This window comes from Puccinia triticina, chromosome 2A (genome assembly GCF_026914185.1).
Source record: "Puccinia triticina chromosome 2A, complete sequence".
In the NCBI taxonomy this organism is placed as follows: domain Eukaryota; kingdom Fungi; phylum Basidiomycota; class Pucciniomycetes; order Pucciniales; family Pucciniaceae; genus Puccinia; species Puccinia triticina.
In genome coordinates, this window is record NC_070559.1 from 4,071,773 (window position 1) to 4,088,875 (window position 17,103).

Consider the following 17,103-nt stretch of genomic DNA (forward strand, 5'->3'; position numbering starts at 1 on the left):
GTAACACCACATATGTAAATTATAAATTTTTGCATTTTTCCATCCAGAACAAAAGCGTCTACCACACTGTTCATCAAGGCAAGCTCTCAATGACCAGTTTATGCCAGTCATTGAGAGGTTTACAAGCAGAATTCTTTCCATGACCAGCAGCAATGACAGGTCTTCCATGCTCATTGAGGGAGTAAATCATATGTACCTCAATAGCAGAGCTTTTGATGACCAGACCACTCATCAAGAGCCACAATGACCGGCATAACAGATCATGAGAGGGATATTTACATACTCCCTTGATGGTGGGCATGACCAGTAATCAAGGGGGATATCTACTCATTCAATGACCGGTATACATAGACCGTTCATCAAGAGGTTTATCTCCTTGCCAGTTGACCGGTATATATACCCAAAATCAAGGGTATTTTGTACTCCCTCCGGTCTTAGAGAGGAGTACTCTCAATGACCGGTACAATCAATCTTTGAGAGGAGTACCTTAGATGACTGGCACAACACTTTAGAGCCTTCAATGACCAATCAGTGACACATTTTTGCTTCATATTAGTTCCTTCTTCTATGGTGGCTTATACAGACAATTTGGGATGGAAGGAGGAACAAAGCGGAATATGGCTACAATGGCATCTCCATGCCTGGTTTGTTTGTTTTTTTGTTCTTTCTATTTTGAAAATGGGTTGTGCTCATCATGAATGGCCAGCAGGCGCCGTCCTGGCCGCTTTGGCAGGTGAGTTGGCCATTTTGAGACAAATTCACCATAATCTCAGGAATTCTGTCCAGATTGTTGCTTCAGAGCCTACATAGCCCTATCAACCCACCAGTTGGGCGAAAAATCCATTCTGTGAAACTGGATTGCAGGATTCAATCTGGCTTGGCAGAACCAACAAAGGGTAGTTACACTACGCGTAACGCGTAGATAACGGTAATGTAACAAAAAATTTTTGTTGTTATCTACGTGTTACGCGTAACCGCAGTGTAATTACGTTATTGCAACACGTTGAGCCGGTTTTTTTATGCTCGTTGCGTTATCCGGGCGCGCGGAGCCCTTGATAACAAGAAAAAAATGGGCCTTAAATGGTCTGTTATTGCGTTATCCGGGGGATAACGCAATAACGGGCCTCAAAAATGAGGCCCGTTACGTTACGTGCGGGGCCTGAAATGACCCTGTTACTAGTAAAGTAACGGGGGTCCCCGGATAACGGGGGTAGTTACGTTACCAAAATTTCGCGGATAACGCAACATAACGTAACTACCCTTTGTTGGCAGAACCCAACTCACCTATGAACAAAACAATTTTGAGGCATGTGGTCTATTGATACTTCCCGACATCTATCAGCAGACCAATCACTTGGCCAAGGAGACCAATGTTTCTTAATTTTCCTCTCCCACTAATAGCATACACCACGGGGCCAATTTCTGGGAAACCGCTGCGTCCAATGGACGCTTTTGCCCTGGAAGCGTCCAGAGGATGCTCCCAGAGCATCCAATGGATGCTACGGGGCAAAAGCATCACTTGGATGGTTTCAAAAAGCATCCAAGTGCCGCTTTGCTGGCCAAAGTGTCATTTGGACGCCCAAAAAATAGCATCCATTGGACACGCTCCTCCAGGAGTGTCCGATGGACGCTTTCCATGCAAATGTGCGCTCCAACAATCAGAAACTCCAGCCAGAGTGTCCAATGGACACCACAGAAAAAATTCCCATCAGCAAATCTCAAACAAGAGTGTCCGGTGGACACAAGAAAATCTGTCCACTAAACACTCTTGTTTGAGGGTGTCCAATGGACACAAGAAACACTGTCCATTGGACACTCTCAAACAAGAGTGCTCAATGGACACCAAACATAATCCCCTTGGACACCCTCAATCAAGGCTGTGCAAATGATTAAGAGTGTCAGATCTCAGGGCGGAGGAGTGTTGTTGGTTGCAGTACTTAAACAATGAAGGTCCCTGCCCTTGCAGCGATTGCATGTCTGGAATAGTTGGGAGAGGGTTACCTATAGGGCTCTCGCTTCAGCTAGGTTGTGTGTTTGACTCCCGCTCGGAGTATTGATGCAGTTGCCTACCTGGAGGCTGTGCTGAAACCCAATTGGGGGCGACTCATTTTTTTGTCCCAAATGAAGTGTAGAGACCATCCAGCGGATGGTTGTTCAATCATCCGCTGAATGTTCCCTGGTCCGTACATGGGATGGTTTGTCCGAACCATCCAATGCAAGGGAAGTACAATGTCCGTCCAAAGGATGGACCCCCCCGCGCCAGATCCAGACAGCCAAAGGTGCGGCCATTGGTCCAACCAATGGATGCCCTGGATGGCCTGTGGTCTAGATATTTGACATTGTGTCTTTTCCTTGGAGCAGGTAACTACATTTGTCCATCAGACCAGGTCCAAACTTAACATAAGCCCCTTGCTGCTGCGGGCGTCTGGTCTTGCAAAGCAAGCCTCCAATAGCCCTTGGCAGGAGGGACTTGCACGCTATTGCCCCTTTTTGGCGTGCCAACATTCTGAGTTTGGCTGATTGGTTTCTTCAAACCATCACAGTTTCCTGCTTTCAACATGTTTGAACTTAAACATTTGCTTGGCATAAATCCTTGCTTCTTGCCTATCATCTCATATTGTGATTCCAGGAATGCTTGGACATCTTTTTGAGCTGTGAGCTCAAAGTCATGGAATCCTGAAATTTGAATTCAGGTTTTCAGCCTTCCTGCTGGGCAGCAATAGGGGGCTGACATGCCAAGTTTGCAGCTGTGTTGGTCAGAAAACCAAACTTTTACCGTTGCTGTGGCTCAAAGTCCATAACTTTAGCCCACTGAAAATGTTGAATTGTTCAAGCTTAAGTGGAATCACAATACAATCTGAGGCCCCGTTTGGCAGGATTGATGTTATGTAATAACCACTGCTTTTCTATAACCAGGACTCACCGAGGCCCATATTGTATCACTTGCATGTTTGGCAGATTTGAGAAGTTATAAGGGTCATCAAAACTTTCCTCATCACTCCTCATCATCCCTGCCATTTCCAATATCCTGGTGTATTTGGGGTGATATTGACACCCTTAGACGACACACACCCAACTCTACCTCTGTTACTCCCCTCAATGGCCGGTACAGACTTTGTACCGGTCACCCAGCAGAGTACACACTCAAATCAATGGGCCAACACAACCGGTCATCAAGATTGATGACCAATCCAACACAATCCGCCATCAATGACCAATGTTCATCAAAGGGACATTCACCTCAATGACCATTGGTCATTGAAGGGCCCATGTATTCCCCCAATGACCATTGGTCATCAAAGGGAATATGTATGTATTCCCCTTGATGACCATCTGTCATCAAATGGACTGTGTATTCTCCCTGATGACCATTGGTCATCAAAGGGACTATGCATTCTCCTCAATGACCATTGGTCATTGAAGGGTCTGTGTACATATTCTCCTTGATGACCATTGGTCATCCAAGGGACCATGTATTCCCTTCAATGACCCATGGTCATCAATGGGACTATATGTTCCCAAAAAGGGACTCTGTATTCCCTTTGATGATTGTGTACCAGCCATTGTTGAAAGGGGTTAAACACTTGATTGGCCTTGCCGGTATGTACGCTCAATGGCCAGTATTTACCGGCCATGGATCTTGTTATGTAGGCAAGCTGTATGAAGCAAGTGGCAGCCAAACACTTGTGTTATGTTGAAAGATATGAAATTCAAGAGTGATGTGTATCACATTAGGTAAGTACGCAACATCACATAACATTATTGCTGCCAAACGGGCCTGAGTTATGTTAGACCTTTTCTTCTGGTACAAATAAATTATCCAAGAAAATCAAAACTTGGAGTTTACTGAAGTAGAGATCATCTGTGCTCAATGAAATCTACATGTAGTTTTTTTTCAACTTACAGTTTTTTTTCATACCATACACCAGGATACACCCCACTCAATGACAGGTCATCGGATGGAGTGTGCTACAATCAAGTTGAGTCCAAACTCCATCCAATGACCCAGCTCCACTCAACAACCAGTCATTGGATGGAGTCCCACTCCACTCAAAAACCACTTATTGGATGGGGATCACGGGTCATTGAGTGGAGTGGTGCTCCATCCAATGAACGCAAAGTGGCACTCCACCCGATGACCGGTTGGGTGGGGTATACACCCCACTTGATGACTGGTCATCGGAATAGATGGAGTGTGGACTCAGCACACCCCACTCAATGACCGGTCATCAAGTGGGGTGTATACCCCACCTGACCAATCATTGGGTAGAGTGCCACATTGGATCCGGTCATTGGATGGAGTTCCACTCCACTCAATAACCTGTCATCAAGTGGAGTGTACACCTAATGGCCGGTTGGGTGGGGATCCCATAATGAACCGGCCATTGAATGGTTACGTTGTCCAGCTACATTGCCACTTATGAGCACAGTCCTCAAATGAGGGTCCATGCTATAATCTCACAATGAATGTCTGCAAATCTGGCTCGCAGAGTCAGTAACGTTCATGAGGTTTGTCAGCCTTAGAGTCAACTCATCTGACCTAAAGTCTGCCCCTTTTCTACTTTTTTACATATGAATTACTTCATATCTTTTTCATCTTAAGAGATATCTTTGTTTTGACTTCATATTTTGTTTCCTCATGCAATTTTAACCCTAGTTACAACTTATCAATTCCTTGTAACTATACTCCTTCCCTGAGTTATTGAGTTGTGGCGCGCATGCGCAGTTGTGATGTGTCAGCGCTACCAGGCGCGCCAAACCACATGTACACCCGGGGAGTACCTCCACGCGGGACTGACCTCGGAAATGATGAGGAATCCACGGCTGACCCTCGCGGGGGGCGGACCAGCGGCTGTCAGTCCACACGCCCACGTGCTCACCACCAAGAATCGCGAGGGTGGCCTCGCCGGGATCATCTCGTGGATCCCACACAAGCCACGGGCATTCCGTGGAGGCGGCGAGCTCCCCTTGTCTTCCAAACAACATTATGGGGGCCGTGGATGCCCCGTCTTCTGACAGGAGCATTGGGTCACTCCCCGACAATCTTGGGTCAACTGGCACTATGTAGCTGAAATGAAAGCTGCCACCCACAGGGTAGCAGATGCTGCATTATCATGGATAAAAAAAACAAATGAGAAGAGCACAAAAAAGCAATTTTACAACAGGAAAAAAAGAGAAAAAAAAAAAACGAGGAGAGGGGAGGGGGGATGAGATGAAGGATTGCAATGTGAGACAGATAGAGATGTGATCAAGGGAAGCTCTGGATGGGTATGGCGAGTATATAAAGGAGTCTCCCCATCCGCCGCATCCTTTGCCCGACCATTCATCTGCTGCTGCTCCTTCTTGCATGGCTGGTTATCTTGAGAGAGGGCAGTCTGACAATGCTGCCGAGGGTCTTGGGAGTCGAGCTGCTTGAAAGGATGCCCAGGAGATGCTCATGGCGCCGGGTCTCAATGTCTTGTTGGGTGACAAACTGGTTGAGGATCAACTGGTCATCAACATAAAGAGAGATATGTACCTTGTTTTGTTGAGACTGTTGGAGAGTAAAGCATGCACATGATCAATTGCTGCCTGGTTTTTCTCAAGCTCTATGGAGGGAGCCGGGGCTCGAAGCGCAACTTACCGGGTCCGTAGTCAGGAGGTGGTTGAGAAAGGTCGACGAGGGCTCACCGCGGGTTGAGAGGAGCGTGTTGGTATTGGGTGGCGGGCTCGGCAGGGTTTTTTTTTCTGATCAGGCATGGAGTCAAGCAGAGACTGGACAGGAGGATTTTGGAGGAGTTCAGAGGAGTTCGGAGGAGGAGAGGGCAGGCTTTGAGGAGCTCGCATTATGATGACGGGAGGCGAATCAAGGACCTTGGCCTTTTGGATGGATATGAAGTCAAAGAAAACCTAACTGGGCGGGGCATGATGAGACCAGCAATCAACAGTCATGACTGCATACAAGCATGTTTAAAAGCATGATCCTGCCCAATCAGAGCAGCCGTGGAAAGCACATAGCAAATAAGTGAAAGTGTGGTTTCCACAATCACAGATCTGTGCGCTCATGGACTCCACCGGGAGTCCATGACCTGGCGTGGAATCCATGCATTTTTCCCATCGGATGGATGAGGAATCCACACCTCTGTCCTTTTCCAACGGGGTGCCCACAATTCCTGAATTCCACGTGGGTTTCCCAAATTTGATGCAACCCGTCGGATCCACACGGCCGCGCGGCAAGAAGTACCCCCGGCGTGTACATATGTAAATTACATAAGCAAACTGTGAAAATTTTCGTATTCAGGATCCCCCTTGCCTGAGGCGGATCTACAGACTTCAGCACACCAGAACCACACCCCAGATAGCCCCAGGATCACCACCAAAGATATTACCACGCTCCCATTATACCTACCGTCAACAATGCATCTATTACGCTAATTTTAATTAGCGTCGCTAGAATCGTAGCGTAGCGATCTCCGCTAAAAATCTGAGCGCTTAGTGTTAGCGGTAGCGGCCTTGCGCTACATATAGCGGGTAGCGTAGCGGGAACCTCGCTACACTGTTTTCCCTCAACGTTTAGTTTAGCGCTCTCATAGCGCTAACGCTAAATTTCACTGTAGTTTAGCGCTGTAGTTGCTACATGCGCTAATATCAGCGCCACATGCCCTTTTAGCGGGTTGCCCGCTAGACATTCCAATTAGTGCAGTAATTAGCAGCGCATCAGTGGAGCTAGCACGCATACCGCTACATATTTAACTTAACGCAGGCATTACGGTGACGCAGGCGCCAGGGGTAGAGGGCTTTTAAACTAAGGCTAGGAGATCCAGATATTCCACCAAAACAACCCTCTGTTGGTATCATTGATTTGTGCCCCCTCCCTTTTGCCTTGTCCCTGCCGCTTTGACCCCTCAGCTTTGATAGCTTCTCTCCACTGAAATCATTACCATGAGTTCCATTTCTGACCGTCAGTCAACCCCGCCCAACCAGGTAGAACCCACAACAGGCCCGCGTCAATCTTCCCGGCTTCATACTCCACTGGCACGCCCTGGATTTATCCAAACTCACACCAACTCACAAAGGGCACTCCAAGTCAAACCTGTGACAAGTTCTGGCAGTGAACCCGTTATAAACCAGCCCAACAAGCCCCGCAAGGGCAGGAATCAGTCTCAAGTTGGAGGAAAGAAGTCATTGGGTGCTGTAAGTTTTTCCCTTTGTCGTGTTCTTATAAAAATGGGCCTAACATGTAGTCGTGATTCTATTTGATTTATCACTTAGCATGGGGATCACTATCATACATGATGCTTAGTTATCTTTTATTTTTCTGGTTACCTTGAAATAAAACTCATCTCTCATATGTACTTTGCTCCACTAATATAGCAATAATGACCGCTAATTAATCGCTATATTAGCAGAGAGGCACTAGAAATAGCTGAAGCGTAGCGATCTGACCCTAGAAACCACTAATTTCTAGCGGTTAAAAACTAGAGGATTTTTCTGAATTATCAGTTAGCTGTAATTGTAGTATACCAGCCGTTACAATTTAGATTAGCGTAGCGGCGCTAAAAAACCGCTAACTTAGGGTATTAAATGCTAACTGTAGCGTAATAGATGTGACAGTAAGTAACCTCTTTCACTGAACCTTGTTTATCTCAGAGGTACAACTCTGTGTCTGCTTGATCTGCTCTTCTTTGCTGGCCTTTGCCTCATTCTTGATCACAGGGCTGTCCCTGCTTAACTGCTTTCTTTTTCTGTGGTTTTTGTAAGAAACAAACCACATAGGTTTCCCTTTAAAGAACCTTGACTATCCAGAAGGAAGCTAAAAAATTGTGGCTGGAGTAAACTTGTCTAATCCAGGATCCCTCCACGTTTCTTTGGTGAGAGGAGGCTGTAGTACTCTCTAGCACAGCTTGGCAGCACTCTTCTGAAGAGGTAGCATTGCCAGTGGATGTGCATTCCCACCAGAATAACCTTGAATATCTGCTTATCTTGATCTTGCTCAGTTTCTCTCTCTCTTATATTTGTATTTTCCTTATCCAAAGAAATCCAAATATTCCCCTCTTCTTTCTTGTGTCCTGCTGTCACTATAGAGACTCAGGCTCACAAGGTTTGTTTCTCTTCTATAATTTCTCAGGATACATATGAGCCAGTACAAAAAGAAAAAAAAAAAAAAAAAAACAGAATCAGCGGTAGCATGTTGGGCTGATCTGGAGCAAAAAGTAATAACAAAAAGTTGTGGTATGCAAGATGTACAATGAAGAAAATGAAAAAAGACCTGATAACCCCATTCTCCAGCCAGAATGGGGAGGTACATACAGTAAGTCCTAACTTAACACAAGTCCCCCCTGGTGGGAGGCTCACTGTGGCTGGCCGCAAAGCGGCCCCTCCCACAGGGAGGGACTTGCGTGTAATGTTGAAATTTTGGCTGGGAAAGAAATCACAATTGGCTGGAGGGAAAATATTAAGCCTCAGCCAGCCTCCCCCTCAGGTCCTGTGGACCTGCCCCAGAGCCAAAAGATACTTCTGGACCTCAGCTTTCATTTGGCACCGGTCTCATCTCCTCAATCCAAACCATTTGCACTGTACTAATGGTTTAAAAATAAAAAAACATGAAGAAATGTAAACTAAGGATGCACAACCATCATGCCTGGTGAATCCTGGATCCGCAAACCCACAGATCCTACACATGTAGTGTTGCATTTTGTTGCAGAAAGGAAATTCAATTGTGCATATTATCAGAAAATCCAAAAATGGATCTTCAGAGCAATGTAATATCCTTCAGGATTCCTTTGACCTTTAAAATGGATTCCTTCAATTTAATAGGGGGGTTCACAATAGGATAAAAATAAAACTTTAGAGCCAATTTTAAGCCCTTTATGGACAACATTTTTAAAAATGAAGAAGTGTCTCTGAATGTCAAGGGACACTCAATCCTGTACATCTTACCAAATTTTTAAAAAGTTGTTGATAAAGGCCTTAAAATTGGCTCTAAAGTTTTATTTTTATCCTATTGTGAACCCCCCTAATGTGTTCAAAGTTGAAATCATAAAATTTTCATTACATAAAATCATAAAATCATAAAACTTTAAAATGATGTTTTATATGTACCATTTTAGAAATGTTGCTCTATTTCAGTGTTTGGGTGTACATATTTTTTTCACCTCAGAATTTTATGATTTTATGGTGTTATGATTTTATGCAAGTCAACTTTGAACACCCTAAATCAGTTTTGGGTCTTTTTGCTCAAATTCTTGGGCAAGGGTGCGCATCAGCACTGCCATGGGAACTGTCTATTCAGTTTTTTTGTACATGTTTTGCTGATTTTTAAATAATTATTCAGTGATTTTGGGGTTAAATATCCTTCCTTTCCCTGCCAGACTTCAGACATTAGGCGTAAGCCTCTCCTGCGGAGAGCCGTCCGGGCGGGGTCCCCCGGACCCTCCGTTTGAGAGGCTTAGTTAAGTTAGCAGTAAGTCCCTCCTGACTGAGGCTCGCTTCGCGAGTTCAGCCCACCCCCCGGGGGCCCGGAGTCTCGAGGGACTTTGCTAAGCTCGGGCCAGGCCCTGCAAGACGCAACATTATTGATGCCTCACATGATTTGGTTACATAGATCAAAAGTCGCCGAGAAAATCACGTGCATAAAGCGCGAGAAATGCTCGGAACGGGCCGCTCAGCTTTCACGTAAGATCAATTTGTTGCTACGTAAGTTGTTAAGATCTGGATACGTAAACGCTCGGCGATTTTCGCCACTTTGATCGCTCGAAATTTGAATGTCACTCCGCCAGTTCTATTCCCCCTCGCGCTTTGAACCATATTTGGACATCTTGAGTTATGCGCTGTTATGCGTGTTCAGGACCCCGACCAGCCCTTCTTCGAAGCCAAAACTTCACACACCAAAAACCAGCCAGCAACCAGAATGCACCCAAGCGAACACAAAAATCTTCACATGGATGTTCTGCCATCAATCGAGCGTTTCCCCGAGTCGTCCAGATCCCCGAGTTGCAAAATCCTCTGACGTGACTTTGGACAGCTCTGGACCCGTGAATTGAAGGGACGCATGTCAGAAATCAGACAAGCACCAGAGTCCTGGGAGCCAACTGGCAAGGGTCTCCTGATCAAACATCCAGGCAATATTTTCCGATGTAGAGAGCTTAATAGAACGCTTGCACTATGACCTGCCGCTAACACCAAAACTGTCGACCATGAATGGCCTACGTATCACCGCATGTCCAGGCCTCCTTCAGTTCTCTAAACCCATATTTCCATTTTATTCTATGTACATATTTGATTTTCCATAGCCGGGGCTCGGTTGTTAGCATTTTGGGAGCATACCACAATACAATTATTCTTGCAAATTGCAGTCTTACATATGTCAACAGCTCAACAACTTCCACCGGCGATTCAGCCTCCATCGTTGCGTGGCGAAGAAGCCACGTCTATCTACCAGGTAGAGCATATATTAATGTGACCCATGCAACCACCGGCAAAACACCCTGCCTCAACCTTTCATCCCCCCCTTTTGACCCTCACCTGCTCCCACCCATTACTGGCCTTTTCTCATTTTAAACCTTCTTGAGCCCTACCATTCCCAAGTAGACCATCGCAGTTTTCCATTGTTTCAATAGTGTCTGCATAATCTTTTTCTCTTAATCTATTTTATACAAAGCATATTTTGTTTCTTTTCCGTGGTTCCATCGGTTTTATCCAACATCTGTTCCCATGCCCACTTTGATGAGTGACCAACGCTTCCACCACGCGTTCCACCCCTACCAGAGCACCCCACAAACCTCTCGCAGCTCACTCCCATGCTTCGTCCATTCATCTCCCATCACCAACTCACTGATCTCCTCACACTCAAAGACGGTCAGACCAGATGCTTTACTGCTAGCTCGTTGCGTGGAGGGAAAGGTTCGTGCTGTTTCCTTTAGGATGTCGGGTGACTTTTCTCTTTTGCTCATCGCCATATTCCGTTTACAGCAGTATGGTAATTTCTCACACCACACCGCGTCCCCGGCCGCATCATCCCTGATTCCGACATGCAACGGATTAACAGCCTCGTCTGCCGTTCCAACCAATCTGCCCAACTCCGTTTCCGCCTCCATCTCATCTGCATCGCCGGCGGCCATATGTGCTAGTGGCTCTTCTATGCCTCCACTCCTTACCAAAGGCTTCTCCCGTGCGATGCCGAACGGTCCCAGTCCCGTTCAAGCTTTCTTAGCTACGCAAGGTCGTACAAAGACAAGTGAAAGCTCACGCAGCCCAAACACAACTACTTCCAGCCCTCTCAGTCCCGCTTCTAACAGCACTCAGTATCATCGGGATTTCGTCAGATATCTCAAAGCATGGCGCCCTCCAGTGGAATACTACGCGCGTCGTCGATATCAGCACCCGTCGCTCTCTTATCCCTCCCGCAGCCCATCTCTCCCCAGTCTGCTGGAAGAACGGATCACCAATGACGGGAACATGGACACAGTGTGTCCTGAGCAAGCCATGTCTACATCGCCGCGTGCATATCGTCGAAGGATATTCCCAGCACACCTCTCTTATACCAACCCAGTCAGCCAACATAGGTCAACACAAGGCTGGGATGACGATTCGGAAGAAGATCTTGATAGCGATGACGACGATGAGGATATCGAATCAGATGGTGAATCAGACTCAGAGGCCGTGACCCCAACCTCCTCCCCCGGGTCGAGTCCAACCTACTTTCTTCAGCCGCTTGTTTTAACCAAACTTCCCGGTTATTAACGATATACTCACTCCTCGCCCCACCAAGGAGATCTAAATTCACCGAAACCCATCAGGTCGTAACCGATCCTATTCCAAGTCTTCAACTGAATTTTCCGACTTCCATTTAAAATAATGTTGGGTATTTTGGGTCCATTTCTAACTTCATTTAGTTAGGCCCAATCCTTCGACGCTTTATTTACGTTTCTTGTCAGATAATTTACATTCCTTGTAAAAACTTATACCTTAATGCCCACATTTTAGATCCGCAAGTCGTTTTTTCATGTATCTTGTCGAATCAGGTCTTTTCTCCTAATCTTTTGAGTCATTAGTGCAGTTTCCTATCCAAAGCATCGCATAATTTGTAGTACTTATTAATTTATATGCACAAATTTTCCTGGCCATCTTCCACGCGTCTGCCGCATCTGAAATCAATATTCATCTAACTCTTATTCCCAAATCAAATGGCTACCTACAAACCTGAGAAAGACCTAACTCACAATACCTCACTGAACCTAAAACCTAAATTCAATAACAAACACTTGTGTTATTGAGATACATATATATGTGACATCAGCCCCACGAAACAAACTGAGCAACCACCTAGGCCCAATAAAAAAAAGAAGAAGCATGCCACTGTGACTTGACTTGACTTGACTTGAGAAAAGTTTTCTCAGCGGGCTACCGCACCGGCCCTCGGAATCGATGCTTTTTCACATCAACCATAAAAATGAAAGATCACAGAGAAAAGGGTAAGAATCTTGTGAGAAAGCTCAAGCAGCAGGTGCTCCGAGTACGTGCGCAAGTCTGCAAGATGATTGGTGTGTGTGATGACTTTGTATCACCTAATCCTTACCGCATACTGGACAGGCAGCTATGAGATGATGAAGACATGCTAGCATCGGAATAAACCCGGAATGCACATGGTAGATATACCAATAGTGTTTCTTAAGTTTTGAATTTGACTGCTAGATACAAGTGTAGAAGAATGACTCCGGAGAAGAGAAGATTCACCTTAAAACTAACAAAGGATCGCAAGTGCCCAAAAGGATGCCTAGTTGCAACTGGAGCGACGCTACTCAAGTTGAACAAAGTATCTTCATCTTGAATGAGAGGCCCCGAAGAGACCTGCGTCCGCTCGAGAAGTTTGGTGAGGCTGACAATTGAGGGAAACGGTTCTAACTTCTACATCGTTGCTGAATCAAAAGGATACAGAGTTTTATACTTGTTGCCAAGCGAAAAGCCTTTCCCGACCAACTGGGTTATCTGTTATGTGAAGGCTCGAAGACCCTTGGTCGACGCCGGACGGAATCCCCATCTCGCTGCCGTCTGTTCCGGCACTAACGTCAGGGCTTCAGGGGGCTTCGGGACTACCACCGCGCGGGCTGGGAAGGGAGTTCGTAGTTGAACTAAAAATATGTATGTAACCTTCCGTTAGTTGCAACTCTGCTCATTTCGTTCTTTGATATTTACTCCGAAAACTTAGCGACATGGTCATAGACCAAGAGGCATTGGCGCTTGTATCAGCCGTCTGCAGTAAAATGCGATGTGAAGGTACGTACGCAGCTCATTCGATAAGGAGGTCTGTTTCTAACCGGTAAAGGACATACAACATCCTTTGTACAGGAGTCTGCTAGCAGAAGGTTTGTCAAGCCCAAGGGTATGTTATGTAAGGGAAATTAGTTTGGCCTTTGAACCTATGCAGCTTCGTCAATGAAAATTATCCACGTTTCCTGACTCTTTGTAGCCCTTTGTTCCAAGGGATCACCTCAGTTGATGTTTTTATCACCGGCAAAGCGAGAATCTTTTGGCCCTTGTTTGATCGTTTGTCACTCAATCACTGCAGGATCAGAAATCGCAAATGCCTTATTGACCTACGTTTGCCGGTCATTACTTGAACCATTCCCCGGTGGATTTTTCTTGGGCCAACTTCTGTTTAACTCTCGATTTGTGACTGGTCGATCACTGGTGCTTCGGGCGAAAAATCAATATTTCATTTCATTCAATTATTTCGTAGGTAATCTGGTGATTGGTTATATATTGTGTGCATGTTCATCAGATTGTCGAAACATGTCTTCTTTTCCTCAACCCCCGCTCCTTCGCCGCCTTTTGCACGTTGATAAGAGCTTTAAATGAGCGACGTAAATTGCAGCATAGGCCTCGTTGTCTGCCTACCAGATTCCCCAGGGCCACAGGCTCTATCGCTTGGCGTCATCGCAACATACATATAAATTTAACATTCATCTTATCCTTGATCTCGTCATGAAATTTTCTAACATTCTGTTTTTACGACTCTTCCCAGGGCTGGCCGCGAGAAATCTAGAGCGGAACTTCCTCAAGCACCGAAGAGCAGCACATAGCCTTCAATACCGTCCTTGGAACCGAATAGCCGCAGTTCGTGTGGCGTTAAGGCACGTTTGTCCATAAGGCCTTAGATTTCAGCATTATTCCGAGTCGCGACCTTGTATAATCACCAGTTCTTGTGGCCGAACCACTCCTGGAGACAGAGCCAGTCTTGATTCCCCATGTGTAGGTTTCTGCCTCATCTGAAATTTCTAGCACTTAATTCGTGCTTGATTTGATAGAAAAATAGTCGCCATATCATCCACGTTACGTGGTAACACTGCCAAGTTTTCTTATCTCAATGAAACTCCCTTGCCTGTGCGACATAGGGTTCAACTTTTGCAGCTCATCCGAAACGGGGACCGACCTGAATTATTTCCGAGAATCTACCGAGTACCATTACAATAGCTGTCCAGAGGTCGTCATGCAGGACGCTCAATATTTTTCACCTTTGGACCCTTTGGACGTTACGAACGAACTGTTTGCGGAACTTGATCTGGAAAATTTAATGGAGATTGAGTCAGACTTCGATTGGACCAAGGGAGGTTGGGAGGAGGAGTGCATCGATGTAGAAATGGTGGATCTGACGGGAGCATCCGAAAATATCATGTCCATGAGCGATTGTGGAATGTACGAGGCGACCGAAAAACTTTGGAGTTTGAACCTGGAAGACAGCAATCTGCCATGGATTTCATCTGATATCTACATGGTTGACATACCTCAAGACGATCATAGCGATTACATGATGTCTTTTTGAAACAAGAAGCTAGGGTAAAATAAATTTCACTTTCCAAGTTACCTCATCCTATATAATTAGCTCAAAATAATCTCCGAATTGCCTTCAACTTTTTTCCATGTTTTTAATTTTCCTTATCTGAGTTATTATCAATATTTTGAGGACATTGTTACCATTGTATAATTTGGTTTTTGTGGATATAATTAATTAACTGCCACAAAGCAGATGTAAATAGTTTTCTTGCTTGGGTATGCCAAATAAACCATCTGCTATGATCATCAATACTTCCAAAGCTCTTGCAGCTTATTCAAAAAAGAAACGGACTTAATTCGCGCACTGCAAAAAACACTTCGCGCACTGTGGGCGACCAATCCGCGACGTCGCGACGCAGTGCGCGCCCTCTGATAAACACTTTGCGCACTGCGAATTCCCCCCAAAAAAGGATTTGATTTTTGCCACTTTTTTTTGATGGATCTGCAGATAGGGTCTTCAGAGCATCCGCATCTGTGGCTAAGTTAGCCCGGATTAGGGCACTTAGTTCACCCCCGCATCCAAATTGGCTCGGATCAACTCAGGATCAACTTGACCCGGAGCTCCGTTTGGAGCTACAATATAGTGGAGTCTAGATGTAGACCCCACTAGTCCTTGGACTAAACACAACATGCATATTCATCATGCTCAAAAGCATGAACTCTATGTGTTTAGGTGCCCAACACATAATATACAGGAACCTAAACACATAATCTCTGACAGCCTCGGACCTGCAAATCTGCACCAATGTGGTCGGCCACTTGGATTAGCTTATTCCAAGAATAATCTGAGCTAGTTAGAGCATCCACATCCGTGGCTAGATTAGCCTGGGCTAACTAGCTCGGATTACGATTGGAATAGGATAATCCAATCGGCCATCCGCATGGGTGGGGATTAGCGGGTCCGAGGCTGTCAGAGGTTATGTGTTTAGGTGCCTATATGTTATGTGTTTGGCACCTAAACACATAAAGTTCATGCTAACAAGCATGATGCATATTCATTTTGGGATTAGTCCCAGGATTAGTGGGGTCTACATTTAGACCCCACTAGCTCCAAATGGAGCTCCAGGCTAAGTTGATCCCCGGTTGATCCAACCTGATGCGGGTGCGGGGTTGAACTAAGTGCCCTAATCTGGGCTAACTTAGCGCCTGGTGCGGATGGTCTTAGTCCATACTAACTTAGCCACAAATGCTGATGCTCTCATGACCCTATAAAAAATTCTGGAGGTCTTTGCCGCTTGCAATCTTCTGCAAAAAAATATTGATTAATTTATACCAAAAATAATGAGTGTGTGCCCCTTGGGGGTCAGAAAACAAACCCCTGTACCCAGGGAAGCTTGTAATTCAGGAGACTCCGCTTTTTCACTCCTCCAACTTGGTTTTGTTCCAAAGATCATGGATCCTCTCACCTCCCCAATGGCGTCCTTATCAAACAACAAGGAAGATCCCACCGTCTGACACGGCCTTTTCCCAGTTGGACAAGCTTTAAGTTACTTGCGACCAGCCCGCAATGGTGTCCTTAACAAATAAAAAGGAAGATCCACTGTCTGACACGGCCTTTTCCCAGTTGGACAAGCTTTATGGCACTTACAACAAGCCAGCCACTTTGAAGAAAGACTTCTCAAAGTAACTCTTGAGTAAGTTGATACTCACCTGCAGCCATCTTCCTCCAGGTTGCCGATCTCCAAGGTCAGCAACACCAATATCAGCCCAGTAATCAACAGCGTAAGCCAAAGATTCTACTAGCACATACTCTATTCTCTTCTGCTCCTCAACTGAATATCCTTTTTTCTTCTACCAGGATGAAATCCAATCAGTCCTCAGACCCGCCAGCGCTTCTTGAGTCAAACAACCATTCACCCAGAAGAAGAACCAAGCCCTCCTCTTCCGACTCAACCCATATGCCAAGGTGTTGATCCAAAACAAGACTCTCAAGCAGGCAAAGAACTTGAAGGTCAAGGCTGCTGCCAAGTCCAAGAAGGGCACCAAGAATATGGTCCCTGCCGGCAAGAAATTCCTGTCCACCCTCCAAGCCTCTTGATTGAGTTGTCCACTCAAATTTTTGCTCAGCAATAATAAGTATAATTGGCCCAATATGACCAAGAATGTCAGAACATATCACTGACACTGTGTCCATGTTTTGTTCCACTACTTCTTCCAGTGGTGGGTAGTTACGTTACTGAAAACAGTAATGTAACAGTAACATCACAGTTTTTAAGCCATCATTGTTACAGTTACTCGTAACAGTGGTGCGCTACGTTGTTGTGCCACTGCTTGTCCCATTTTTTTCTGTTT

General features: G+C 45.6%; 2 protein-coding genes across 2 annotated transcripts; both read left to right on the forward strand.

The window, feature by feature from the left end:
- Nucleotides 1–10,692: 10,692 nt before the first annotated feature.
- Nucleotides 10,693–11,721, forward strand: PtA15_2A415 (uncharacterized protein; the record flags this gene model as incomplete). Its single annotated transcript, XM_053166435.1, has 3 exons — nt 10,693–10,881; nt 10,951–11,030; nt 11,109–11,721. 3 exons carry the CDS (start codon nt 10,693–10,695, stop codon nt 11,719–11,721), a joined length of 882 nt encoding a protein of 293 aa, XP_053017657.1.
- Nucleotides 11,722–14,344: 2,623 nt separating this feature from the next.
- On the forward strand, nt 14,345–14,800 carry PtA15_2A416 (uncharacterized protein; the record flags this gene model as incomplete). Its single annotated transcript, XM_053166436.1, has 1 exon — nt 14,345–14,800. The coding sequence occupies one exon, from the start codon at nt 14,345–14,347 to the stop codon at nt 14,798–14,800; it is 456 nt and encodes a 151-aa protein (XP_053017658.1).
- Nucleotides 14,801–17,103: the final 2,303 nt, after the last annotated feature.